Raw genomic sequence first — 27,438 nt, 5'->3', positions numbered from 1 at the left:
GAACTGACTCAAATGTGTTCTTTTTTTTTATAGCTGAGTAATATTCCATTGTGTATATGTATGTACAACTTCCTTATCCATTTGTCTGCTGATAGACATCTAGGTTGCTTTCCATGTCCTAGCTATTGTAAATAGTGCTGCAGTGAACATTGGGGTACACGTGTCTCTTTCAATTCTGGTTTCCTTGATGTGTATGCCCAGCAGTGGGATTTCTGGCTCATATGGCAGTTCTATTTCCAGTTTTTTAAGGAATCTCCATACTGTTCTCTATATTGGCTTTGCCACTTTGCATTCTCACCAACAGTGTAAGAGGGTTCCCTTTTCTCCACACCCTCTCCAGCATTTATTGTTTGTAGACTTTTTGATGGTGGCCATTCTGACCAGCATGAGATGATACCTCATTGTGGTTTTGATTTACATTTCTCTAATAATGAGTGATGTTGAGCATCTTTTCATGTGTTTATTAGACATCTGTATCTTCTTTGGAGAAATGTCTGTCTAAGTCTTTTGCCCACTTTTTGATTGGGCTGTTTATTTTTCTGGTATTGAGCTGCATGAGCTACTTGTATATTTTGGAGATTAATTCTTTGTCAGTTGTTTCATTTACTATTTGTCCCATCCTGAAGGCTGTCTTTTCACCTTGCTTATAGTTTCCTTTGTTGTGAAAAAGCTTTTAAGTTTAATTAGGTCCCATTTGTTTATTTTTGTTTTTATTTCCATTACTCTGGGAGGTGAGTCACAGAGGACCTTGATGTGATTTATGTCAGAGAGTGTTCTGCCTATATTTTCCTCTAGGAGTTTTATAGTTTCTGGCCTTACATTTAGATCTTTACTCAATTTTGAGTTTATCTTTCTGCATGGTGTTAGACAGTGTTCTAGTTTCATTCTTCTACACATGGTTGACCAGTTTTCCCAGCATCACTTGTTAAAGAGATTGTCTTTTCTCCATTGTATATTTTCCCCTCCTTTGTCAAAGATAAGGAGTCCATAGGTGCACGGATTTCTCTCTGGGCTTTCTATTTTGTTCCATTGATCTATAGTTCTGCCTTTGTGCCAGTACCATACTGTCTTGATGATTGTATGTTTGTCATATAGTCTGAAGTAAGGAAGCTTGACTCCTCCAGTTCCATTCTTTTTTCCTCAAGATTGCTTTGGCTATTCAAGGTTGTTTGTGTTTCCATACAAATTGTGAAATTATTTGTTGTAGTTCTGTGAAAAATACTACTGGTAGCTTGATAGGAATTGCATTGAAACTATAGATTGCTTTGTGTAGTATATTCACTTTCACTATATTGATTCTTCCAATCCACAAACATGGTATATTTCTCCATCTATTTTTGTCATCTTTGATTTCTTTGATTTCTTTCTTTCTTTCATCATCTTTTGTTTCTTTATGTACCTTTATTCCTAAGTATTTTATTCTTTTTGTTGCAATGGTGAATGGGACTGTTTCCTTTTCTCTTTCTATTTTTTCCACTCTAGTATTCTTGCCTGGAGAATTCCATGAACAGAGGAGCCTGATGGGCTACAGACCATGGGATCACAAAGAGTTGGACACGACTGAATGACTAACACACACACACACACACACACACACACACACACACACACACACATACTTTTATATATATATATACACTTCCTAGGTGGCTCAGTGGTAAAGAACTCCCCCTGTGTCAGTGCAGAAGACAAAAGAGACACAGGTTTAATCCCTGAGTTGGGAACATTCCCTGGAAGAAGAAATGGCAACCTACTCCAGTATTCTTGCCAGGAAGATCACATGGAGAGAGAAGTCTGGTGGGCTACAGTCCATGGGGTGGCAAAAGAATCAGACAAAACTTAACGACTGAACAGCAATAACAAATGTGTGTGTTCACACACATACATGGGCTCACTATTAATATGTTGATGTTTTAGAATGTCAGTTATAGTTTGAAATATATTATTTTAAAAGATGACTGCTTTTGTGTACATTTGTCATTAGTCTGTTTCTTCAGAAATTTATGGAGGAGAACTGTGTTTTGGGGCTTCCCTGAAAGCTCAGTTGGTAAAGAATCCACCTGCAGTGGAGACCCCAGTTCAATTCCTGGGTCGGGAAGATCCCCTGGAGAAGGGATAGGCTACCCACTCCAGTATTCTTGGGCTTCTCTCGTGGCTCAGCTGGTAAAGAATCCACCTAAAATGCAGGAGACCTAGGTTCGATCCCTGGGTTGGGAAGATCCCCTGGAGAAGGGAAAGGTTACCCACTCCAGTATTCTGACCTAGAGAATTCCGTAGACTGTATAGTCCACAGGGTTTCAAAGAGTTGGGCACGACTGAGCAACTTTCACTTTCTCTCTGTTTTTATTATGCAGTGCTTAGTGCAGGGCTGCATAGGTGTAAGTACTGAATGGACATTATTTGACGCTGACAAGTAACTTTATTGTATATTTTTTTTTTTCAAAATTAGAATTACATATTTTGTTAATCAAAGAGGACATTTGTGGGAATATATTGGGATGTATAGAGTGGCTAAATGGGATGCTGCTGTTTAATAACTCATTCTTTTTTGTTTTAGCTTATATATTTTAGGCAAGGACATGAAGCTTATGTACGGGCTGTAAGAAAATCAAAAACATACAGCGTTAATTTACAAAAACAGCCATGGAATAAAATGGATCTCAGGGTAAGTTTGCCAAATTAATAAGCTGTGTACTTGAAGTATCTTGGAATTAAGTTACTTTCCTGTATGCTTATTCTCAGTTTCTGGATATTTCAGTGTTGATTGTATGCCCAGGATAAGGTGTACTATACTGTACCATACTCCTGTACAGCTGAATGTTGTGGGCCGCATTTTGTTTCCTGGAATTTGTATGTCACCTGTTGTCTTTATCTGACCTAATTTCCTTCAGGCTTCAGGTTCTCTGGTGTATACCATGTACTTCGAGCAGTGCAGTAGTTCCATGATGTGGATATTTTCCTTAGCAGCTTTGTGCTTTCTGAAGGCTCTATAAATTGACTGCATGTGTGGACCACAGACACCCTCAAGATTCTGGCAGCTTTAGGATATAGTAAATATCATAAATCCTAAGAAACCTATAACTTTGTGGTTATTGTTGTTCTGTCGCCCAGTTGTGTCCAACATTTTGTGACCTCATGGATGATGGCAGCATGCCAGGGCTCTCTATCCCTCACCATCTCCCAAAGTTTGCCCAAGTTCAAGTCCATTGCACTGGTGATACCATCCAACCATGTCATCCTCTGATGACCTCTTTTCATTCTGCTCTTGATCTTTCCCAGCATCAGGGACTTTTCCAGTGAGACAGCTATTCACATCAGATGACCAAAATAGTGGAATTTCAATTTCAGCATCAATCCTTCTAATGAGTATTCAGGGTTGATTTCCCTTAAGATTGACTGGTTTGATCTCCTTGCTGTCCATGGGACTCTCAGGAGTCTTCTCCAGGACTGTAGTTCGAAGGCATCAATTTTTTTGATGCTCCATCTTCTTTATGGTCCAGCTCTCATAACTGTACATGACCACTGGGAAGATCATAGCCTTGACTGTACAGACCTTTGTCAGCAGAGTAATGTCTCTGCTTTTCAACGTACTGTCTAGGTTTGTCATAGCTTTCCTGTCAAGAAGCAAATTTCTTCTGATTTCATGGCTGCAGTCATCATCTGCAATCATTTTAGAGCCCAAGAAGGGGAAATCTGTCACTACTTCCACCTTTCCCTCTATATTTGCCATGAAGTAATGGGGCTAGATTCTATGATCTTAGTTTTTTTAATATTTATTTTTAAGCCAGCTCTTTCACTCTCTTCCTTCACCCTCATCAAGAGGCTCATTAGTTTCTCTTCACTTTCTGCCATTAGAGTGATATCATCCGCATATCTGAAGTTGTTGATGTTTCTCCTGCCCATCTTGATTCCAGCTTGTAACTCATCCAGCCTGGTATTTCTCATGATGTGCTCAGCATATAGATTACTCCAACAGGGTAACAGCAGACAGCCCTGTTGTACTCCTTTTTCAATCTTGAACCTATCAGTTGTTCCATACAGGATTCCAACTGTTGCTTCTTGACATGCATATAGGTTTCTCAGGAGACAGGTGAGATGGTTTGGTATTCCCATCTCTTTAAGAGCTTTCCACAGTTTATTATGATCCACACAGTCAAAAGCTTTGACATAGTCATTGAAACAGAGGTAGATGGTTTTTTTTTGTAATTCCCTGGCTTTCTCTATAATCCAGTGAATGCTGGCAATTTGGTCTCTGGTTCCTCTTCCTTTTCTAAATCCAGCTTGAACATCTGGAAATTCTTGGTTCACGTAATGCTGAAGCCTAGCATGCAAGATTTTAAGCATGACCGTACTAGTATGGGAGATGAGTGCAATTATAATGATTAGCACATTCTTTAGTTGTTTTGTAATGATGCTTAACAGGAAGGATAGAAGAGACAATGTGTGTATTTATTGAAATAAAGATTTAGGCACTTCTAAAAATTGTATTAAGGCTATAAGTTACTAAAATATAAAGTGAGCTTTACATAATCATCTCCTGGGAAATAGGGGTGCTAACATCTATTGTGAATTAGGTGAAAAATAAGATTTTTTTTAGAATTATAGGAATGAATAAACCATATGTTTTCTTTTCTTTTTTTTGGCTTTTATACATTTATATTTGACACCTGATCACATTTTCTTTTTTTTTTATTATTATTTTTTAAATTTATTTATTTTAATTGGAGGCTAATTACTTTACAACTTTCAGTCACCATAATACCTTCTCTCTAGGTTTAAAAAATAGTATGCTGATTCCTGTAACAAAGCTTTTATTCATACAAAAATCAAATAATGGTGAACAAGTCACAACAGTGCAATAGGTAGAAAATAAAACAACCACATTAACAAAGTGCTGAAATAAATACTAATCATCAGAGAGAACGTGCCCTCATGGGGTGTTTCTGTCACCAGGATGTGTGGGGTTTGTCTTCACAGCCCAGAGCCCACAGCCTCATGAAGCCACATCCTCGGACTGGGTGGCATTGGACACAGTGCCTGCAAGTCAGATGCCTCGGGTCACCAAGGTCGTGGTGGAGTCAGGATCATGCTGACTCCCAAGGAAGGCCATTTCTGAGTGCTCAGCCTGGCCTACTGGGCATCTAGCAGCAGTTCACTGAGCCTGTGTGATTTCTTATTTTAAATTCTAACCCTGTGTTTATAGTAAATTTTAGAAGTCAACTTACTTGTGGTATAAGACCCTGGACTTTGGAATAAGATCTGAATTCCAATCCCAGCTCTGCTGTATACAAGTGTGTAACTCTAAAAACATCACTGTACCCATGAGGCTCTGTTTTGTCATCATTAAATGTGATTAATAACAGTGTTTAAGGATGGTATTTAAAATAATATTGTAGCACTCAAAATTGTAAGTCCTTTTCCCAAACATATACATAATATGTCCACCTGCCTAATTACAGACTGTATTTCTGCTAGAGGAATGATTTTTTTAATAGAGTTATCAATAGAATTTAATATTATGACAAGATAGGGCCACAATGGGCAGCTCCATAGAATACAAATTAGACAATCCCAAGAGTTTAAAGTTGTAATAGGTTAATATTTTCTAACCTCATCCTCTCCCTCAGCCTTATGCACTGCAACCTCCTCATAATCCTTCTCAAAGGCAGCCATGTCCTCATGGGCCTCAGAAAACTCTTCTTTCTTCATGTCCTCACCCACATACCAGTGAACAAAGGCAAGCTTGGCATATATCAGGTCAAATTTGTGATCCAGGTGAGCCTAGGCCTCAGCATGCTCAAAGCTCATTGTGCTTTGGCTTGGTCTCCAGCAGGTAGCACAGTGGGAGACTGGTAATTAATGCCAACTTTGAATCCCGTGGGGCACTGGTCCACAAACTGGATGCTGCACTTGGTCTTGATTGTGGCAGTGGTGGCACTGATATCTTTTGGAATCATATCACCACAGTACAACAGGTAGCAAGCCATGTATTTACCTTGGTGAGGGTTACATTTCACCATCTGGTTTGCTGGCTCAAAGCAAGCATTGGTGATCTCTGCTACAGAAAGCTGTTCATTTTAGGCTTTCTCAGAGATGGCAGGAGCATATGTGGCCAGAGAGAAGTGGATGCAGGGAAAGGGTGCTGTACAGAATTACAGGTTGGTCTGTAATTCTGTCAGATCTACATTCAGGGCTCCATCAGATCTCAGGGAACTAATGATGGAAGACACTACTTGTTGGCTTATGAGACAATTAAGACTAGTATAGATTGGGCACTCAATATCGGGGTTTCTATGACAGATGTCATAGACAGCCTCATTGTCTATCATGAAGATACAGGGTGCTCCAGGGTGGTGTGGTTGGTGAGGGTGGAGTTGTAGGGTTAGTGAACTATAGCTGCGGAAACCTGGGGGCTGGGTAAATGGAGAACTCCAGCATGGACTTCTTGCCATAATTGACAGAGAGATGTTCCAATGGCAGGAAGGTAAACCCAGAACCAGTTCCCCCACCACAGCTGTGGAAAAGCAAGAAGCCCTAAAGACCTGTGCATTGGTCAGCCAGTTTCTGAATTCAGTCCAAGACGAGGTCAATGATCTTCTTGCCAATCATGTAGTGACTGCGAACATAATTATTGGCAGCATCTTCCTTGCCCTGATGAGCTTCTTTGTGTGGAGGAACTGGTGATAGGTGCCAGTACCAACTTCATCAGTGATCGTGGGTTCCAGGTCTACAAACACTGCCCTGGGCAAATGCTTGCCAGTGTCTGTCTCACTGAACAAGGTGTTGAAGGAGTCTTTTCCTCCTCCAGTGGTCTTATCACTTGAGCCTGTGTGATTTCAATTAATGTCTCAATTTGACCACTATCAACTTCAACTGGTCTAACTGACCACGGAGCATTGTCCAACAAGAAATCTTCAAAACAAAACTTCGCAAACCACATTTGATATGTTTGATCAGTCACAGCACCTTCTTCATATATTGCACAAATCATTTTTTTTGCCTTTCTTGAAACAATAAAGTATCATGTGCCAAAAATGCCATGTTCCAAGCAGTAGAGCTCCCATTAGGCACTGCCAGTCTGTCCACAGCCTGGCTAATGTGGATTAAGATGTACTCACGCATGAATGAAACTTGTAGGGTTCTGTGGGACTTGAGGAGGTGAGGGGAAGGCCACAAAGATTTCACACCAACAGACTACCAAGGAGTCCAAGGGAGAAGTAGTGACTAGAGGAGTGATTCTTAACCAGCAGAAAACTTCTTAACTCTCCAGAGGAAAACCTGGGGAGTTTGTTCAAAATACATATGACTGAGCTTTACCCTAGATATAGTGAACTCAGTTCCATAGTAGTATGGTTTAGGAACATGAATTTTAAAAAAGATTACCAAGGGGATTCTTCTGCTTATCCTCAGTTTAGAGCCATGCACTAAACTACAAATTGCTGTTAAGGGGTCAAGAGCCATGTCTTATTACCTTTAACGCTTAGTGGAATGCCTCAAATCTGGTGGATATTCAGATAATTTTAAAATTTAATAATTTTAAAATAAAATTTATCAGATAATTTAAAAAATTTAATGGAGTATAGTTGATTTACAATACGTTTCAGATAATTTTTAAATTGTTCAAATAATAATAAAATAATATGCAAATATTAGGCAATTATTTATATTGAAATTAATAATTTTTTGGTATTCTCATGAATAGGAACAAGAGTTTGTTAAGATTGTAGGAATCAAATATGAGATTGGACCACCTACACTATGCTGCTTGAAGCTTGCATTTCTGGACCCCATTTCAGGCAAAATGACTGGAGAATCTTTTTCCATTAAGTGAGTATCTATGTTGGCTCGTGTGTGTGTGTGTGTATTTTAATTCCTAACGTGTATTCTTGATGGTAAAGAAAACATGACAGCACTACGGGCTTTAGAGTTTTAAAGACCATGGTTTAATGTTTAATTCTTGTTTTGTTTTTCCACTTAATAGGGTCACAAAGAGTGGGACACGACTGAAGCGACTTAGCACGCATACTATAGATAGATAGATAGATTAACTGAAATAAAAACATACAGCATGAGACCTATAGGTTTCAGTTTTATTTGGGAGCTTGCTGAGGACTATAGTCTGGGAGATAGCCTTAGACAACTCTGACAAGATGTTCTCAAGAGGTAGCAGGGGCAGAGCCAGGGTATATTTGAAATTTTTTTGGCTGTGAAATACATGTAGTCAAGCATACATCTCGCTAGTTATTGGTAGTCACGAGGATCAAATATCTCAGTGATTTTAGTGTTCTATATATGGAAAGATGCAAGAGTCCAGGGTCATTGAAATTCTTCCTTACATATGCATCTTAACTATCTAAGAGTCCATATATCCAAAACACAGAATGCTTCATCTTGAATTCCTTTCAGGGTGAACTGTAGGTCAACAACTACAGTGGCTAATGACTTGATTCTTTTATTGGCATAGCCAGAGTTCTTTTGTTTTTTTTTGTTTTTTTTTTGTTTTTCCCATAATATGACTCTCATTGTCTTTAACTTCATTCAGAATGGTTTTGTTAGGTTGTATTGTGACAGCTGTCATATCAGTGAGCATTAAAAAAAAAAAAAACACATCAAACTGATGAATTTTTGTGTAGCCATTATAATATTGAAGATGGAAGAAAAAGAGGAACATTTTTGGCATATGATACTTTATTGTTTCAAGAAAGGCAAAAAAAGTGATTTGTGCAATATATGAAGAAGGTGCTGTGACTGATCAAACATATCAAATGTGGTTTGCGAAGTTTTGTTTTGAAGATTTCTTGTTGGACAATGCTCCGTGGTCAGTTAGACCAGTTGAAGTTGATAGTGGTCAAATTGAGACATTAATTGAGAACAATCAAAGTTATACCATACAGGAAATAGCAGACATTCTCAAAATATCCAAATCAAGTGTTGAAAATTGTTTGCACCAGCTTGGTAATGTTAATCACTCTGATGTTTGGGTTCCACATAAGTGAAAAAAATCTTCTTAACTGTACTTCTGTGTGTGATTCTCTACTGAAACAAGGCAAAAATGCTCTGTTTTTTAAACAAATTGGGACAGATGATGAAAAGTGAATATTGTACAATAATGTGGAATGGAAGAGATCATGGGGCAAGTGAAATGAACTATCACACAACTGCACCAAAGGCTGGTCTTCATTCCAAAGAAGGTTATGTACATATAGTGGAATTGGAAGGGACTTATGAGCTCCTTCCAGAAAACCAACTGATTAATTCCAACAGGTACTACTTCCAGTTAGACCAACTGAAAGCAGCACGTGACAAAAAGCTTCCAGAATTAGTCAGCAGAAAATGCATAATTTTCCATCAGGATAACTCAAGACCACATGTTCCATTGATGACCAGGCAAAAACTGTTAACAGCTTCGCTGGAAAGTTCTGATTCATCCACTGTGTTCACCAGACATTGCACCTTCAGATGTCCATTTATTTCTGTCTTTACAAAATTACCTGAATGGAAAATATTTCAGTTCCCTGGAATACCGTAAAAGGCATCTGAAACATTTTTTTGTTCAAAAAAAATGAAAAGTTTTGGGAAGATGGAATTATCAATTTGCCTGAAAAATGGCAGAAGGTAGTGGAACAAAATGGTGATACACTTAAAGTTCTTGGTGAAAATGAAAAATGGGCCTTTAATTTTTACTTTAAAACCAAAGGAGGATTTTGGCCAACACAGTATATGATCAATTGTCTCAAGACATTTAGGCATCATTAGTTTTGTTGGAGATATACTTACACATTGGATAATGTAAGAAATAACAGTCTTACAAGATAGGATAAAAGTAATATAGTTAGTGATTTAAGGTCATAAGTAAATATTTAAGACAAACAGATCAAACACATGGGGTTTAATTTAATTAAAAGCATTTGTAAGGACCTTGAGGTTTGAAACAGTTTGCTCAATAGCTCCGCATTAAGCATATATATCCCTGGATATTTAGAAAGTGACATATACTGTTGTATCTGTATACGGAATCACATGTACTTTATTTTCTCTTCAGATATCATGACATGCCAGATGTCATTGACTTCCTTGTGCTACATCAGTTTTATAATGAAGCCAAAGAAAGGAACTGGCAGATAGGTAAATATAGAATTCCCACTTAAATATTGTTTGAAGCAGAGTAACTTTTAAACTGAATTAACATTGAGAAACTTTAGACTGAAAAAGCTGTTAGCCAAATTAGAAAAATTAAATTTTTATTTTCAGTTATGTTTAGGTGATTTTATGTACTTTGTATGTGTTATAAAACCTTCTCTGTGACTATCTATTCTATTAGAATACAAATCTAAATTAAAATGAAAATCTGAAGTTTCATTGCCTTCACATGGAGTACTTACCACTTGGGCTCTTAACAGACCTTTACTGATTGTGGCTTTGACTCTCTCTCTCGCCTCTTCCACCTCTCTCCCTTTTTCTCCCTTTCTCTCTTTACCCCTCCTGTTGTCTCCCTGTCTATTCCTTCCACCTTCTCTAGCTATTTAATCTTGGGCACAATTTTAACCTCTCTGTGCCTCACTTCCATTATCTGTAAAATGGGAATCACATCTGAACATACCTATAAGGTTGATACGAATGATAAATAATATGTAGAAAGAACTTAAAATGTACCACAGAGCAAACACTGTATAGTTATCTGCTATTAGTAGTTTTTTTTTTTTCTATTAGTATCTTCTATCTTTTCTAATGTGAAAGAAACATTTTTATCCACATGGTTGGTTTTATATTCCTTAGCCATTTAGAGGCACAAAACTAGTATGAAGAGATTTTTAGAAACAAAATGGTAAAACAAAAAATAAGAGGAAGGAAAAAAAATAAGAAACAACTGTGGTATTATATGTGCAGTACAAAAAGCAGACTGTCTAATGATGATTCCAAGTAATTGAAAGAAGTTAAATTATATATGGTAATCTGTGATTTTATTTCATAATAATTATTAGCACTTGGAAATCAAAATCCTTGAAGAGAGTAATATGGAATACTCAGATTGAAATCTGTAATAATACTGGATACAATGATGCTATTGTATTCATCAAAATGTATAGTTTAGACTGGGAACATAGCAATTATTCTCAAGAGCACTCTTTTAAGAATTTTTTTAAAAACATTGTAGGTGATAGATTCCGCAGTATAATAGATGATGCCTGGTGGTTTGGGACTGTGGAAAGTCAGCAACCTTTTCAACCAGAGTATCCTGATAGTTCTTTCCAGTGTTACAGTGTTCAGTAAGTACAGTTATGGTCTTTTACACCTGATAAAATACTTTAGTACTATATGGACTTTCTATAAACCCTGCCTTACCTAGTCTTATAAGACCTGTACCTGTAAGGAAGGAATCATAGTACTTTTAAGGAAGAAATTTGATGATAAACTTTCTGGTGCAATATGCATGCTAAAACAAAGCAGAAACTGAATACTTATTTCTGCCTCCTTAATTACTGTGTTTTCTCTTAAATATTTCTACTTTAGATAAGAATTACAACTAGTATTTCATAAAGAATACTGAAATTAATTCAGTGTTTAAAGTAATTGTTTCAGCTGGAATATAATAGTGAATATTTATATAGTCTTTTATTTGATGGTATAAGTTCTAGTCAAGGGTGAGTGCATTACTTTTGGATATATTGATACTATTTGTCTACATTTACTTTTGTTCTTCATGAAATACCAGAGTTGTAAGATTCCTAATAAATACAACTTTCTTCTTAAGAATGATAAAACATATGTTTATTCTGTGAAGATTGACTTTTAGTCTTCATATTGTAGATCAAAAGGGAATAGTAAACTTTTGGAGAAGGTATAATAGTCAACCTGATAGAAAAAAGTAGGTTGTCTCACAGAAATAAGTGATATATTAAATTGATTTTTTAACCTAAAAGGAATTTTCCAGTGAGAACTTTTTATTCTGTACCCTGGCTTAACAATGAATGTATGCTTGGTTGGAATTAAAAAAAAAAAAAAAAAAAAACAGAACTAAGAATAAGCTTAGGGCTCTCTAACTTTCATATTAGTGGACCATGTTTTCTGTATTAGAGGGTTGTTATCATTATCTTTGTATAAGCACAGTTATACTTTAAAGAAATTGTACTGCCCCTTTCCAGATTTCACCCCGAAGAAGTCCTCCAAATTATGCTAGTATGTAAAAGTATCATGTGAATTTGATTTGTATCTTGTTATTTTTTAATAGCTGGGACAATAATGAAAGAGAAAAGATGAGCCCCTGGGATATGGAGCCAATTCCAGAAGGAAGTAAATATGCTTTTAAAAAATGAATTATAATTTTTCTAAAAGAAGAATGGCAATAGCATTATTCTGAAAACTAATTATTTCTGATTTTTCACCTTATGCATAGCTGCCTTTCCAGATGAAGTTGGTGCTGGTGTTCCTGTGTCCCAGGAGGAACTGACTGCTTTGCTATACAAACCTCAGGAAGGAGAGTGGGGGGCTCATTCCAGAGATGAGGAATGTGAACGAGTTATTCAGGGAATCAACCACCTTCTTTCCTTGGGTATGGTGAATGTGAAAGAATATTAAGAAGATGAGAAAAGAATATTAGGAAGATGAGAAGGAATAAGGAAAACCAGCAGAATTTTAAGTTCTGTAAAAGGAAATGCAGTTTTTCACTATATACTTCTAACTCAAAAGGCACAGGGATTCTAGTTTTAATAATATTTTTATATGTTTGGTCAAAGTAATGACTTGCAAACCTTTTCAGTTCTGGGGTTATAATAGTGAAGACATATAAGTGTCTTTTACTTTTGTGAGTCATTTTGGCTCTCTAGCTATTCCCTAAGCCTAACTTTGGATGGATTTTTTTGGTAAAGACTGTGTGTAATCAGTTTTACTCCATGACTAGTTATATTTTCTGAAGTATGTCACATGAGACATTTGGCATTTATCCAGAAAAGACATAAATTTGAAGTTAAAAACAGTTCTCCAATAATTTTGTCTTGTTTTTATCTGATTTGAACCAGTGTATCATGCATGATTCATAAATAATATGTCCGAATAAAAAGAATAACATTATAATAGTATTGGTCTAATTTTTGCATAATTTAATCATCTCATTTTAGTAATATAGTTTTATATTGCCCACACTTCCTGATTATATGTGGTTTTTGTTTGTTAACATGAGATGTTAGTGTTGTTTATAACTATCTTTTCTGATTTTGTAAATATTGTAGATTTTGCCAGCCCTTTTGCTGTTCCAGTGGATCTCAGTGCCTACCCCTTGTATTGTACTGTAGTTGCTTATCCAACTGACCTCAACACCATCAGGCGGAGACTTGAAAATCGCTTTTACAGGTTTGTTTAGTTTTTACCATTTCCTATAAAGCTTATAGCTTTATGTCTTTTGCTTTCGTTTTTGCATGACGAAACACTGAGATCTTTGTTTTCATAGTGTAAAATAACCACTCGGAAGACCCACCTCAAAATTTCTTTTGAAAATTTGGAACAATTGATTTCCTTTCCTTCAGGAGATTCTCAGTCTTCCAGGGTAAAAAGGAGTATGGACAGGGATAAAATTATGACTAGTAAAAGTCACAAATGAAACAATAATTACAGTTAACTCTTTTTTTTTTTTTTTTTACAGTTAACTCTTAGTTTACTAAAGGCAGATTAAGTGGTTTGTGGATTCATCATGATTATGGTGCTCCAGAGCTTTGAGCATGTTTTAAATCCCCTGTTGGGAAATTAGGCAGCAGTTAATTAGATTTAATCACCAGCTCCAAAATGTGTAAAGAAAAAAAAAAAATCAAGTTATTTTTTTCTTTGGTTTTGCTGGAAGTTATGTGATTATGGGGAGGCGGTAGAGGGCAGCTTTTGTTCTCTCTCTCACCCTCAAGTCTACAGCATCCTAACAACAATTATTCCATGAAATTGTTATAAATAACACCATGTGGGTGTATCTTATAACATTACCTATAATTTCTTTAATAGTGTATTATTATAACAGCAACTACATTAAAATATGTCTTCTTTTCTACAACCTGGCTTCTTGATTTTTGGTCTTCTCTGAAAAGTAAACATTTTTTTGTTGACTTTATCAAAGCACTCTTTGTTTCTGTTTGTTTCTTTGTATTTGGTCAAATCATTATTTACCCATAATGTCATGGGTCAGTTCTCTTTCAGGTTTTAATATCCAAGTTTATAATCCAGTGGTTCTGAATTCTTGCCTGTGCTTCAAATACTGTAACTATATACTTTTATTGGTGCATATTAGTCACACAGATATATTGAGTCACAAACATATATTTGAACACCTTTGACGTTTCATGATTAAATGCCTAGTTGTTCTATATTGTCTAATTCTAGAATAGACTTTAAATGTATCGACCAAAAGTAACAGGGTATTTTTGCTTTCATAGGAGAATATCAGCATTAATGTGGGAAGTACGCTATATTGAGCATAATGCTAGGACTTTCAATGAGCCAGACAGTCCTATAGTTAAAGCAGCCAAAATTGTAACTGATGTCTTACTTCGATTTATTGGGTAAGAAGCAGTTTTATCTTCTATAGAGGCTGACTTCTGAGTTTTTAAAATTTATTGAAGTATATTTTAACTTGTTTCTCAGGGATCAGAGCTGTACTGATATACTGGATACTTACAATAAAATTAAAGCAGAAGAACTAAACAGTACTGATGCAGAGGAGGTAAGAATCACAGCATGACCAGTAGGCATTAATTCTTTTTCTGTCATTTAAAGTACATTAGGTATTATACGTAAGTGTTGTAACTGGGTATTAGCAATGAATCTGATTTCTGAAAGCTCGCTGAACACCTGCATCTTTTTGTATTAAGCTCTTTAACCTATATTTAGATAGTGTATACCAAAAATGTAGTGGTGCTGCAGTGTTTGGTCAGAGAGAGGTGGCCATTCACCCTTTGGACACAGTGTTTTCAGTGTTGAGAAATCAATACTTTATTTTCCAGCCCTTGAAAACAGGACAAAGCACTAAACTGCGTTTTAAAAGAATGGTTAGTTGATGGGAATTTTAGTAGGGATTACTTTTCTATACTACATACATATATATACATGTGTATATATATATATATATGTATATACACATGTATATATATGTGTATATATATATATATATATATATATATATATACACATGTATATATATAATATTAAAGTATTTTATAATTTTAAACTTGAAAGTCTATATTTTTAGTAGTTTCATGGAATTGCTGTTTGATTTCCTTTGTGGAAATTTATAAACATAAACCAGTTTTTCTTAATGAAGTGAATTAGTATTGTCAGCAGACCCTCATGTGTCTTATTTCCCCACCCAGTCATATCCCTAATTTATATTAAGTTATTTTTGACTAGAGGCTATGATAGAAGCAAAAACCAGGTTAAGAGGCTGAAACAATAATGGAAAGTGACAATTCAAAAATATTTTATGGAAAACAATTCATCCCAGGGATAAGTGACTCAAATATGCTGGATTTTATTGCAGTGGGTATGATTATACAGAGGTATTTTACATGTTTATATTTTCTGTACTGTTAATTCTCAGAATGGTAAATCTCTAATAGTTTTTCAATTTCACAAAAATGTGTTTGACTGTAAAATGTTTTAAGTATTATTGAAGTTAAATGCTATTTACATATTAAAGACAACTCAGATATGCCAATTAGATATTATCCTCCTGAAACTAATAAAAAATTTATCATTCTTATACCTGATATTTTCTCTAACCTTTAGTATAAATGCATTTTGACTCAGAATTTGATGTAGCAAGAATTTCTCCTCAAAATAACATAACTTGGATTAGAATAGGAAAGTAAAGTAAAATATAATTCAGCAAGCTTATTTTTTCTTTTTCTTTCTCTCCCTTCCTTCCAACATTTAAGTTCTACGCTTTAAACAAATTGCAGTTATACAATACAGTGTTATCAACTAGAGTCACTGTGTTTTACCTTAGATCCTTATATTCTCAGCCTTTATTCAACCTATAGTTAGAAGTTTGTGTCCGTTTACAACCTTCTCCCTGTCCCCTCCCACCATCAGTCCACTACCCAACAACATTTCTGTATTCTGTTTCTGAGTTTGACCTAAAAAAAAATTACATATAAGTGATACCATGCTGTGTTTGTCTTTCTCTATCTGACTTAGTTCACTTAACAAAATGCCCTCAAGTTCCATCTGCATTGTCACAAATGGCAGAACTACCTTCTTTCTTATGGTTGAATAATATTCCATTGTGTATACGTGTGTGTGTGTGTGTGTGTGTGTGTGTGTGTGTGTGTATATATATATGCACCATATTTTCTTTGTCCGTTTATCTGTTGACAGACACTTAGATTGTTTCCACATCTTGGCTATTGTGAATAATGCTTCAGTGAATATGGGAGTGCAACTTTATATCTTTGATATCTTGTTATTTACAGCAGAGAAGGCAATGGCACCCCACTCCAATACTCTTGCCTGGAAAATCCCATGGGCAGAGGAGCCTGGTAGGCTGCAGTCCATGGGGTCGCTAAGAGTTGGACATGACTGAGCGACTTGACTTTCACTTTTCACTTTCATGCATTGGAGAAGGAAATGGCAACCCACTCCAGTGTTCTTGCCTGGAGAATCCCAGGGACGGGGGAGCCTGGCGGGCTGCCATCTATGGGGTCACACAGAGTCGGACACGACTGAAGTGACTTAGCAGTAGCAGTAGCAGTATTATTTACAGAAGTGAAATTGCTGGATCATATGGTGTTAATAGTTCTATTTTTAATTTTTTGAGGAACTACCATATTGTTTTCCATAGTGGCTGTACCAATTTATATTCCCACCAACAGTGCACAAAGGCTCTCTTCTCCACATCCTCGTCAACACTTCTTATTTCTTTGTCTTTCTGATAATAACCATTCTAATAGGTGAGAGGTGATATTTCATTGTGGTTTTTATTTGCTTTTCCCTGATGATCAGAGATACTGAGTACCTTTTCAGGTACCTATTGGCCATTTGGATATCTCCTTTGTAAAAATGTCTATTCAGTTTCTCTGTACATGTTTCATTAGGTTATGTGTTCTCCTGCTATCAAGTTGTTTATATATTTTAGGTATTAACTCTCTGTATATGATTTGCAAATATTTTATCCCATTTGGTATATTGCCTTAATTTTGTTGATGGTTATTGTTTGCTGTGAAGAGCTTTGTAGTTTGATGTAGTCCCAATTTTTTATTTTTTGCTTTTGTTGCCTTTTATGACTTTTGGATTTTGTTACATCCAAAAAAATCATTGCCAAGGCCAGTGTCAAGCAGCTTACCCCTGTGTTTTCTTTTAGGAGTTTTATGGTTTCATGTCTTATATCCAAGTCTTTAATCCATTTTGAGTTGTGTTTAATGTATGGTGTAAGATGGGGTCCAGTTTCATTCTTTTGCAGGTGGATTTTTTTTCCAGTTTTTCCAGCACAATTTATTGATGAAATTATCCTTTCTTCATTTTATATTCTTGGTTCCTCTGTTGTAAATTAATCGACCAATATGCATGGTTTATTTCTCTGTACTTTCTGTTCCCTTGATCTATATATTTTATGTTAATACCATACATTTTGATTATAATAACTTTGTAATACAGTTTGGTATCAGGAAGTGTGATGCCTCCAACTTTATTCTTTCTCAAGATGGTTATTAGAATTCTTTTTTGTGGTTGTATATGAGTTTTGAGATTGTTTTTCTACTTATGCAAAAAGTACTGTTGGGATTTTGGTAGGGCTTGCATTGAATCTGTATATTGCTTTAAATAGTACAGATGTTTTAACAGCATTAATTTTTCATATCTGTGGCATATGATATCTTTCCATTTATTTGTATATTCTATTTCATCAATGTCTTATAGTTTTCAGTGTACAGATCTTTCAACTCCTTGGTTAAATTTATTCCTAGTATTTTATTCTTTTTGATGTAAGTATAAATGGCATTGTTTTCTTAATTTTTCTTTCTGATCGTCCACTGTTAGTGTACAGAAACATAACTTATTTTTGTATGATGGTTTTGTATCCTGCAATTTTACTGAATTTGTTGATTAGTTCTAACAGTTTTATGGTGGAGTATTTAGACTTTTCTATATGTAATATCATGTCATCTGCTAATAGAGACACTATCAATTTTTCCTTTTTGATTTAAATTTTTTTGTTTTTCTTGACTAATTTTTCCAGCTAAGACTTTCAATACTATGTTAAATAAAATAAAAGAGTGAGTATTCGTGTCTTGTTCCTTATCTTAGAGGAAAAGTTTTCAGCTTTTTACAATTGACCATAAATTAGTTGTGAGTTTTTCCTATATGGCCTTTTTTTATGTTGAGATACAGTCCCTCTATACCTATTTTATTGAGAGTTTATATCATGGATGGATATTGCTCTCCTCAGAGTAGCATTCTGGTTTAGAATAGAAAATTAAACTAAAATGTAATTCAGCAACTTCAGAAAGGGAAACTAATGGCTTGTGAGCTACTTCTCTTCTTTTTGAAAAAAAAAATTCATTAAGGTATAGTTGATTTACAGTGTTGTATTAGTTTCAGGTATACAACAAAGTAAATCTGTTGTACATATATATATAGACCCACTCTTTTTAGATTATATTCCCATATAGGCCATTTCAGAGTATTGAATAGAGTTCCCTGTGCTATACAGTAGATCCTTATTAGTTATTTATTATATATATAGTAGTATGTATATGTTAATCCCAATCTTCCAATTTATCCCATCCCTTTACCCCTGGTAACCATAAGTTTATTTTCTACACCTATAGCTCTATTTCTGTTTTGTAGATAAACGTATTTGTAGCATTGTTTTAGATTCTCCTAGGCATTACCTATGGAGAAGGCACTGGTGACCCACTCCAGTACTCTTGCCTGGAAACTCCCATGGACGGAGGAGCCTGGTAGGCTGCAGTCCATGGGGTCGCTAAGAGTTGGACATGACTGAGCGACTTGACTTTCACTTTTTACTTTCATGCATTGGAGAAGGAAATGGCAACCCACTCCAGTGTTCTTGCCTGGAGAATCCCAGGGACAGGGGAGCCTGGTGGGCTGCTGTCTATGGGGTCGCACAGAGTCGGACACGACTGAAGTGACTTAGCAGCAGCAGGCATTACCTATGTGCTTCACCATCACCAGATTAGTAGTGATGTGTGGGACTTGTCTCTTTGTATTAAAAAACTATCCCTTGGGGTGATACTTCACTGAATCTTATTTTTTAATACATATTCTTATTTTCCCTATAGAAAAGAGGTTTGTTTCTTGAAGTAGCAAAAGATTATAGCATGCAGCTGAAGTTTAGAGTGAATCTTTCTCCCACCTCTGTTCTGCTGCCTGCTTCAATGAGGCAGTTAATTATGATTGTATTTGCCGTTTCTTTGTAAATGTTTATCTAGTTTATAAGACTAAATATAATAATATCTCTCCCACTCTTCCCTTTTAATTTTAGGATACAGAAATGGTTGATTTAGATTCAGATGGACCTGGTACTTCATCTGGAAGAAGGGTGAGTGGATAAATGAACTGCTAATAAGAAAAAATTCAAGCTTCCTGCATCAAGGATCCCTAAGACCAACTCCACAAATTTGGAGAGTTGCTAGAAAGACTTATAGAACTTAGTATATATACTTGTTGCTGTTGTTTAGTTACCAAGTTGTGTCTGAGTCTTTGCGACCCCATGAACTCTAGCCTGACGGACTCCTCTATCAATGGGATTTCCCAAGCAAGAATACTGGAGTGGGTTGCCATTTCCTTTTCCAGGTGATCTTCTCAACCCAGCAATCAAGCCCTTGTCTCTTCTGTTGGCAGGTGGATTCTTTATCACTGAACCACCAGGGAAGCCCTATGTATATTTGTTAACTCATTGCTAAGGTTTATGACAGTGACAAAGTAAACATACAAAGCTGAAACACAGAAAAAAAGATACTGGCAGAGCCTGGAGGAATCTATGTGCAGGTTTCCTTATGCACTCTCTCTCCTCTGAAAGGCCACACAGAGTACGCTCTTTCCCCACAATGAAAATGTAGCAATATGTGAGTGACTAGAGACTCAGTTCCCAAAGAATTTATTGGGAACTTGTTATGTCTACCTCATCTGACTAGTCCATGCCAAGATTCCAGACTCTCAGAAAGCAGGAAAGCACTGGAAATTTACAGGAAAGTGGATATTCAGCACAAATAACATTGTTTGTATTAACTTGGGCAGAGTAAACTACTTTTATCATTTAAGAAAGAGTTCAAGTCCCAAGTTCCTAGACATCAATCAAGGGCTAACCTGAGAAGCAAGGCCTGTTAAAGATAGCTTCAGGTCTTTTATGTTAACTCTGTTCTGCACATTTCTACTCTATGATAATTAGACAAACATTTGTTATATATAAGGAAAATATTTCCTTTCAAATACTGAAAGAGAATGTATACAAAAGACATCAGAATAGTAAAGGCTAGAGTATATTCTGGAGAAGTCAATGGCACCCCACTCCAGTACTCTTGCCTGGAAAATCCCATGGACAGAGAAGCCTGGTAGGCTGCAGTCCATGGAGTCGCTGAGTCAGGCACAACTGAGCGACTTCACTTTCACTTTTCACTTTCATGCATTGGAGAAGGAAATGGCAACTGACTCCAGTATTCTTGCCTGGAGAATCCCAGGGACAGAGGAGCCTAGTGGGCTGCTGTCTATGGGGTCGCACAAAGTCAGACATGCCCGAAGCGACTTAGCAGCAGCAGCAGAGTATATTCTGATGACAAAGAATTTACTTTAAAAATATACATATTGTTCAAGTGTTATTTTGAGAAAATTATGGTGCCATTGTCAAATATTCTTAACTACCAGCAAAGATTAAGGTGTTAAAATTATTGCCCTTGTTCAGGAAAAATTTGTTCCTCTGTGTTTAATTTAAGATTTGGATATTCTCAAAATGAGAATTCAGAATACTAGTGTTCTTGCTGTTTCTGTGAATATAATAATCTAGTTTTTGTTTATATTTTTGCAAGGGGGAATGATATTTAATCAAAACTAAGAAACTTTTAAATGGATGCTATAAGGCGAGTGCAGACAAAAAGAGACTGAGCCAGGCAGTCAGGCAAGAAAAGGAAATTTATTAGAGAGAAAAGAGAGGGTGACTGGCTCTTAAGGAGAACCAGCATTCTCCCTTTCTGATGGAGTCCACCAAAGAAAAATTCTCTGAAGGGATGGTCACATAGCTGGAGGTCTAGAATCTGGTGGTCTCGCAGCTTTGAGAAAATAGGCACCAGTGAGATAACAGGATGCCATTTGGGAAATTTGGTCAGTCTCACAGATCACTGTGATTTATTCTTTGTTTGCGAAGTCAACATAATGAGCCATCTTATCAATGAGACCCCATGTAGCCCCTATCAGGTGCTCTATCTTATATAGATATATTAACATTAGGAAGACAGGAGAAAAATCAATAAAGACTTAAGGAAAGAGCTTTTAAATATAATTCTTTAAAAATCTACAGGTCAAATGCCGAGGCAGAAGACAGTCTTTAAGGTTTAATCCTGATGCTTGGAGAAAACAGTGCAAAGAACTATTGGGCCTCATTTATGAACGTGAAGACTCAGAGCCATTTCGACAACCATCTGATCCTCTTTCCTACCCAGTAAGCATAGTTATTTAAATAATTACCAATATGTATTTTAATTTCCCATAAATGACTATGCTAAGGTCTAGTTAAGAGCTCTTCCTCCCCTTTCTTCTTTCCTTCCTTCTTTATTAGTACATCTCTGAATTGTGAAAGTGAATAGTGTGATTAGTCCTGACTTTTTAAAACGGCTGCCGTACTTTGTGTATAAATACACAGTTGTAAACCAAATTTTAATCTAAATATCTTTGCATTTCCTTCCTGCTTTTATTTTGGATATTTATTTAATGCTTTTTGCTAACTTCTAATACACTCCTACATACTAGAGTCCATTCATAACATATGTCGGCCTTATTTAATTTGTAAAAAAACCTGTTATTCAATATGGTCACTTATTGAATAACCAGTATACCATATTACTTTTCTTCAAAGATAAAAGAGTGAGATCTTTAAATTATAGGATACCTTTTCTAGAAGTGTATCTATTTATATGTTGAATAACCTTTATTACAGATAGCAAATCTGTTTTAAGTTTTTCAGAAAAATGATAACAGCAATATTTCAGAAATACCATCAGACCATCCTCTGAAATTAGCAAGCATCAGTATTTTCTCCATATACACTGGTTTCTGTTGGGGGAAAATGTCATTCAAATAAGGATCAAAATTATGTTCAACAAAGCTTGATTTGTTTTTGTAGTGGATTTAGGTAGAATAAATTAGTCCTGTGTTTTTCATAATAGAGAATGGTGAATGTAGAATTCCTCCTTCATCTTAAATTATAGTCAGTAAAAACATTCCAATTTATGGATCTTTGTGCATTAGATCATAATTGTATTATAAATTTTGATATTTTGTTGTGGTAGTCTTGAAACACAATATATCTTTTTTACCCTAATAGGGCCATCAAGAGCACGAGGGTGAATCCTCTGAGTCTGTTATTCCAGGACAACAACAAGATTCATCTCTTTGTGAGGTATGCATAGTAATCTCTTAAAAGGTATATATGTTCTGATTGTTTTTGTATTATTTTACTTTTTAAAATTTCCATACTGTAAATAAACCTCTTGTAATTTGTAAAACTATTTTCCAACTTTGCTCACTGCCTTTTTACCTTTGCTTAAGCTTTTGGTTGTTGTTACTTTTTTTTTTTTTTAATAGTGCATGTTCTCAAGAGTTCATTGTAGCATCTAGGCAGGTGTTTGTTTCTATAAGTCTAAAGCTACTGTAGCAGAGTAGAAAACATCAATTACACAACAGAACTATGTCTGTAATTGCAGCTGATTATTCTGAGTAGGACTTCATTCAGCGGGCTGAGTGGGTCTTTTGAGTTTTGGCCATCATGTTATACAAATTACCTATAATTTTTCTCTATGAGAAATCTTTGTTTCATACACCATATTATATTGGAATACACTTTTTTTATTTAAGCCAAAAAATTGAAAATATATTAATGCAATAAGATCAATTGTGTTTTCTTGTACTTAGAAAAATATTTTTCCCCTCTTTTTATAATACCTTTCTTCTCCCCGTCTTCTGGCCCTTTGGCTTCTCCTTTGAGAGAAATGTGCTTTTACTTCTTAATGATTCTAAATAGGATGAAGGAGTTAATATTGGCTATGGTTTTCACTCCAAAACATGTTTATTACTGGTGGTAGTGGTATATATAAGATATAAATTCCAGATGTAGTTCCTTATGATAACTCTAGGAACATCTTAAGTAAACTTGAAATATTTAGGCTAAAATAGAGAGAATCTTCTCCCACCTTTAACTATTGGGTTGGCCAAAAAGTTTGTCTGGGTTTTTCATAAGGTGTTACAAAAAACTTGAAGGAACTTTTTGGCCAACCAAATGAAAATCAAACTAATTATGAATCTGAGACTGAAGACTTTAGATGAAGCAAAAGTGTCACATTTATTAAAAAACAAAAAGGAGAAATACACAGACATGACCAATTTGATTATAACCTTCAACTAATGACAGTTTAGGGAGAATGCCCTCATGCCAACTCCCTGGCAAATTGCTCAATGAAAGTAGAAAATGGGATTGTTCACACAGAATTAAATAATTTGATGTCACAAATTAGCTACGTATTTTCAAGATACTCTAAACTATGTAGTGATGAAGTCAGTGGCTCTGAATTTTCTGCTCTGTCCCTTGAGAGAGTCATAATGGTTTTTCATTGAAGGGTGAAGGCTAAGACTCTTCCACAGAACCCTACTATTTCCCTGAGCCACCAAAAGACCTCTATTAAAAAGATGATTTGGGGGCTAGGAAGAGGTAAGTGGCAGATTAAAGAGCAGTATATTTATTTCATGGCGATGCAAATCTCAGTCCCATTGTTTTGTGTAGTATTGTTACTTAGCCTTTGTGTTTAATAACACATTCTTGTTTGTAGGATTATCATGATGTTATAGACACTCCTATGGACTTCAGCACTGTGAAAGAAACATTGGAAACAGGAAACTATGGTAGTCCTCTGGAATTTTATAAGGATGTTCGCCAAATATTCAGCAACTCCAAAGCTTACACCTCTAATAAAAAGTCACGGGTATGAAGAACCATTAATAGGTGGATTAATTACCTAAGCATTTAGTTATATATCAGGCAGTTTTCTATAACCAGTTTTAAAATTGCTAAACAAGTATGTACTATCATTCTGATGTAGTTTCTAAAGTTTGATTCTCAGTACTTTCTCTGAAACAGTTTATCAAGCAAGCATTAAAGAGAAATTAAGCAGCCCCTCTTGCTTTCTCCTACTTGCCTCTTCTTTTCTCTTAAATAACACCTATATTTGCCAAAAAGAAGTCAAAGAAAGGAATAGTAGAAATTTGAGTATTCTTTAATATGTTCAATAAATAATTTAATAAAAATGGTTGGGAGGATTAATTTATATGAAGTATTTAGATTAGCTATGAATATTTATGTTCCTTTTATTATAACAAATTAGTGAACTATATTGGGAAATTATAAGTTTATTCATACTCACATTTAATGTAATAGTTTTTTATGTTCTATCATAACTTACACATCTTAAGAATAATAAGGTAATTTTCATGTTTTTTTTATCACTAGTATCTGATTAACTTTTAAATCAGTTGCACAGTAGGTATATACATGGTCAGTTCTACTCCATATAAAATGAATTTTTACTGATTTCTGAACATAATTTTTCATATTTTCCCTACATTTTCTGCATATTTCTAAAATAAATGTAGATTTATTTTCTACATTTACATTCATACTTATAAATGTTTATATATCTTTTAGTAAGTTTTACATTTTGAAGCATTTCTAAAAATACATAATGAACATTTTCCAATTTTATCATTACTTTTTGAAAACAGAGGTTTTAATGTCTCCATTGTATTCCACCATACAGGTGGTTTTGTGTTGTTTAACCAGCATCCTATTGCTAGAGATACAGGTTGTTTGTAATTTTTCACTTTAAATGGATAATGCTGTGGCTAACATCTTTAACATCCTTGAATATGATGAGCATGTGTAATTCTCTGATGTTACCATAGGATAAATTCCTAGTGAAGTAATTATTAGCCAAAGGATGTGTATATTTTAAGGGTTTGACATGTATAGCCAATTGTCTTTAAAAAGTTGTTCAGGTTAAAATATCCACTGGCAATGTATAAGAATGTTTTTTCCTACCCTTCCCAACACTGGATATTATCTTTTAAAAATCCTTATTATTTGTAAGTGAAAATGGTTTCTTGTTTTAATTCTTCAGGAAGAATTTTTCAAGTGTAGAAGTAGCACATATATTATGTCTGAAAGGATGATGCTGATATTGTTCAAGCATGTTTATAACCTTTTATTTTTATATAATTAAAATGGTTGGTAAAACAAGACTAATTTCTGCCTTTGCAGATCTATAGCATGACACTGCGATTGTCTGCCTTATTTGAAAGTCGTATTAAAAATATCATCTCTGAATATAAGTCAGCAATCCAGAGTCAGAAGAGGAGAAGGCCACGGTACAGAAAACGTCTAAGAAGCAGCAGCAGTTCATTATCTAGTAACAGAGCTCCTAGGTATATTACATTAATGTAGCAGTTTAGTTTTCAAAACATTTTGTATGTATTACCTTACTTCTTAAAGTTTATTAACTACTTTGAGGGAATCTCAACACCCAAGAGGTTTTTTATTTTTTTTAAAAACTCTTAAACCTGTATAAAGATGGAGCTGGTAACCTAAAGCTTTGTTTATATGAATTTTACTATACCAAAACCTTTTTTAAAAAATTTTTAATGATTGAAATTTAACTTTGTCCTATTACTAGTTTGAAGTATTTCATTTAAATTATATTGCATTTCTTCTATGCTTAGTTTAAGCATTTTGTAACATACTATCTATCATAACATATTGCTACTAGAAAAAAACTGCTCATTATTATATATTTTTACCTACAGTCCAAAAGGGAAACAGAAGCAAATGAAGCTGCAGCCTAAAAATGACCAGAATACCTCAGTGTCTTATGCCAGGAATAGCACTCCTTTCTCATCTCCTGGTAAATATGTCTTTTATTTTTGGTATTCTGTATTTTAGCTAAATACTAAGGATATAGAAGAGGCAGCATGGTTTAAAATGCAAAGGGCAATGGATTTGGATATAGAAAAGTTGCATGTTACCCTCAGTGCTTCTATCTCTGTGGCCCTAGGTAAGATATTAGGTCATAGTTTCTTTATTTTTAAAGTGAGGGTGTTAAGACTAGGTGAATTTTAAAATAACAACTTTAAAATTATGTCTTTATGATTTTTAACATCTGAAATATCTCAGACCACACATCTGCTATATATTTTCCAACATAAAAGTTAAAAAGTCATTATGCTGCTGCTGCTAAGTCGCTTCAGTCGTGTCCAACTCTGTGTGACCCCACAGATGGCAGCCCACTAGGCTCCTCTGTCCCTGGGATTCTCCAGGCAAGAATGCTAGAGTGGGTTGCCATTTCCTTCTCCAGAAAAGTCATTATGTGAGGAAGTAGTTTTCTTGGAAACATTTTTGACATTCTGTGCTTGAAAATTTCAATTTTAGTTCAGCTCAGTTGTGTCCTACTCCTTGTGACCCCATGGACTGTGGCACTCCAGGCCTCCCTGTCCATCACCAACTCCTGGAGTTTACTCAAACTCATGTCCATTGAGTCGGTGATGGCATCCATCCATCTCATCCTCTGTTGGCCCCTTCTCCTCCTGCCTTCAGTCTTTGCCAGCATCAGGGTCTGTTCAAATGAGTCAGCTCTTCGCATCAGGACGCCAAAGTGTTTTAGTTTTAGCTTCAGCATCAGTGCTTCCAATGAATATTCAGGACTGATTTCCTTTAGGATGGACTGGTTGGATCTTCTTGCAGTCCAGGAACTCTCAAGAGTCTTCTCCAGTACCACAGTTCAAAAGCATCTATTCTTCAGTGCTCAGCTTTCTTTATAGTCCAACTCTCACATCCATACATGACTACTGGAAAAACCATAGCTTTGATTAGATGTACCTTCGTTGGCAGTGATGTCTTTACTTTTTAATATGCTGTCTTGGTTGGTCATAACTTTTCCTCCAAGGAGTAAGTGTCTTTGAATTTCATGCTGCAGGCACCATCTGCAGTGATTTTGGAGCTGAAAAAATGAAATCTGTCACTGTTTCAACTGTTTCCCCATCTATTTGCCATGAAGTGATGGGACCAGATGCCATGATCTTAGTTTTCTGAATGTCGAGCTTTAAACCAACTTTTTCACTCTCCTCTTTCACTTTCATCAAGAGGCTCTTTAGTTCTTTGCTTTCTGCTTTAAGGGTGGTGTCATCTGCACATCTGAG

General features: G+C 35.4%; 1 protein-coding gene and 1 pseudogene across 3 annotated transcripts in view; one reads left to right on the top strand and one right to left on the bottom strand.

The window, feature by feature from the left end:
• Nucleotides 1–27,438, top strand: part of BRWD3 (bromodomain and WD repeat domain containing 3) — a 156,966-nt gene that overhangs the window by 112,583 nt on the left and 16,945 nt on the right. For all 3 annotated transcript variants that reach the window (XM_027533282.1, XM_027533283.1, XM_027533284.1), the window contains 15 exons: nucleotides 2,558–2,665; nucleotides 7,703–7,827; nucleotides 10,043–10,125; nucleotides 11,156–11,267; nucleotides 12,230–12,291; nucleotides 12,395–12,550; nucleotides 13,227–13,347; nucleotides 14,412–14,537; nucleotides 14,620–14,698; nucleotides 19,475–19,531; nucleotides 21,503–21,643; nucleotides 22,526–22,600; nucleotides 24,024–24,176; nucleotides 25,508–25,671; nucleotides 26,050–26,147. In XM_027533282.1, coding sequence (XP_027389083.1) covers nucleotides 2,558–2,665; nucleotides 7,703–7,827; nucleotides 10,043–10,125; nucleotides 11,156–11,267; nucleotides 12,230–12,291; nucleotides 12,395–12,550; nucleotides 13,227–13,347; nucleotides 14,412–14,537; nucleotides 14,620–14,698; nucleotides 19,475–19,531; nucleotides 21,503–21,643; nucleotides 22,526–22,600; nucleotides 24,024–24,176; nucleotides 25,508–25,671; nucleotides 26,050–26,147 — 1,660 coding nt within the window. The remainder of the gene's footprint in view (nucleotides 1–2,557; nucleotides 2,666–7,702; nucleotides 7,828–10,042; nucleotides 10,126–11,155; nucleotides 11,268–12,229; nucleotides 12,292–12,394; nucleotides 12,551–13,226; nucleotides 13,348–14,411; nucleotides 14,538–14,619; nucleotides 14,699–19,474; nucleotides 19,532–21,502; nucleotides 21,644–22,525; nucleotides 22,601–24,023; nucleotides 24,177–25,507; nucleotides 25,672–26,049; nucleotides 26,148–27,438) is intronic.
• On the bottom strand, nucleotides 4,729–7,549 carry LOC113886802 (annotated as a pseudogene).

Source organism: Bos indicus x Bos taurus, chromosome X, assembly GCF_003369695.1.
Source record: "Bos indicus x Bos taurus breed Angus x Brahman F1 hybrid chromosome X, Bos_hybrid_MaternalHap_v2.0, whole genome shotgun sequence".
Taxonomy (NCBI): domain Eukaryota; kingdom Metazoa; phylum Chordata; class Mammalia; order Artiodactyla; family Bovidae; genus Bos; species Bos indicus x Bos taurus.
The sequence above is the reverse complement of the archived record's forward strand: the minus strand, read 5'-3'. Positions and strand labels throughout refer to the sequence as shown.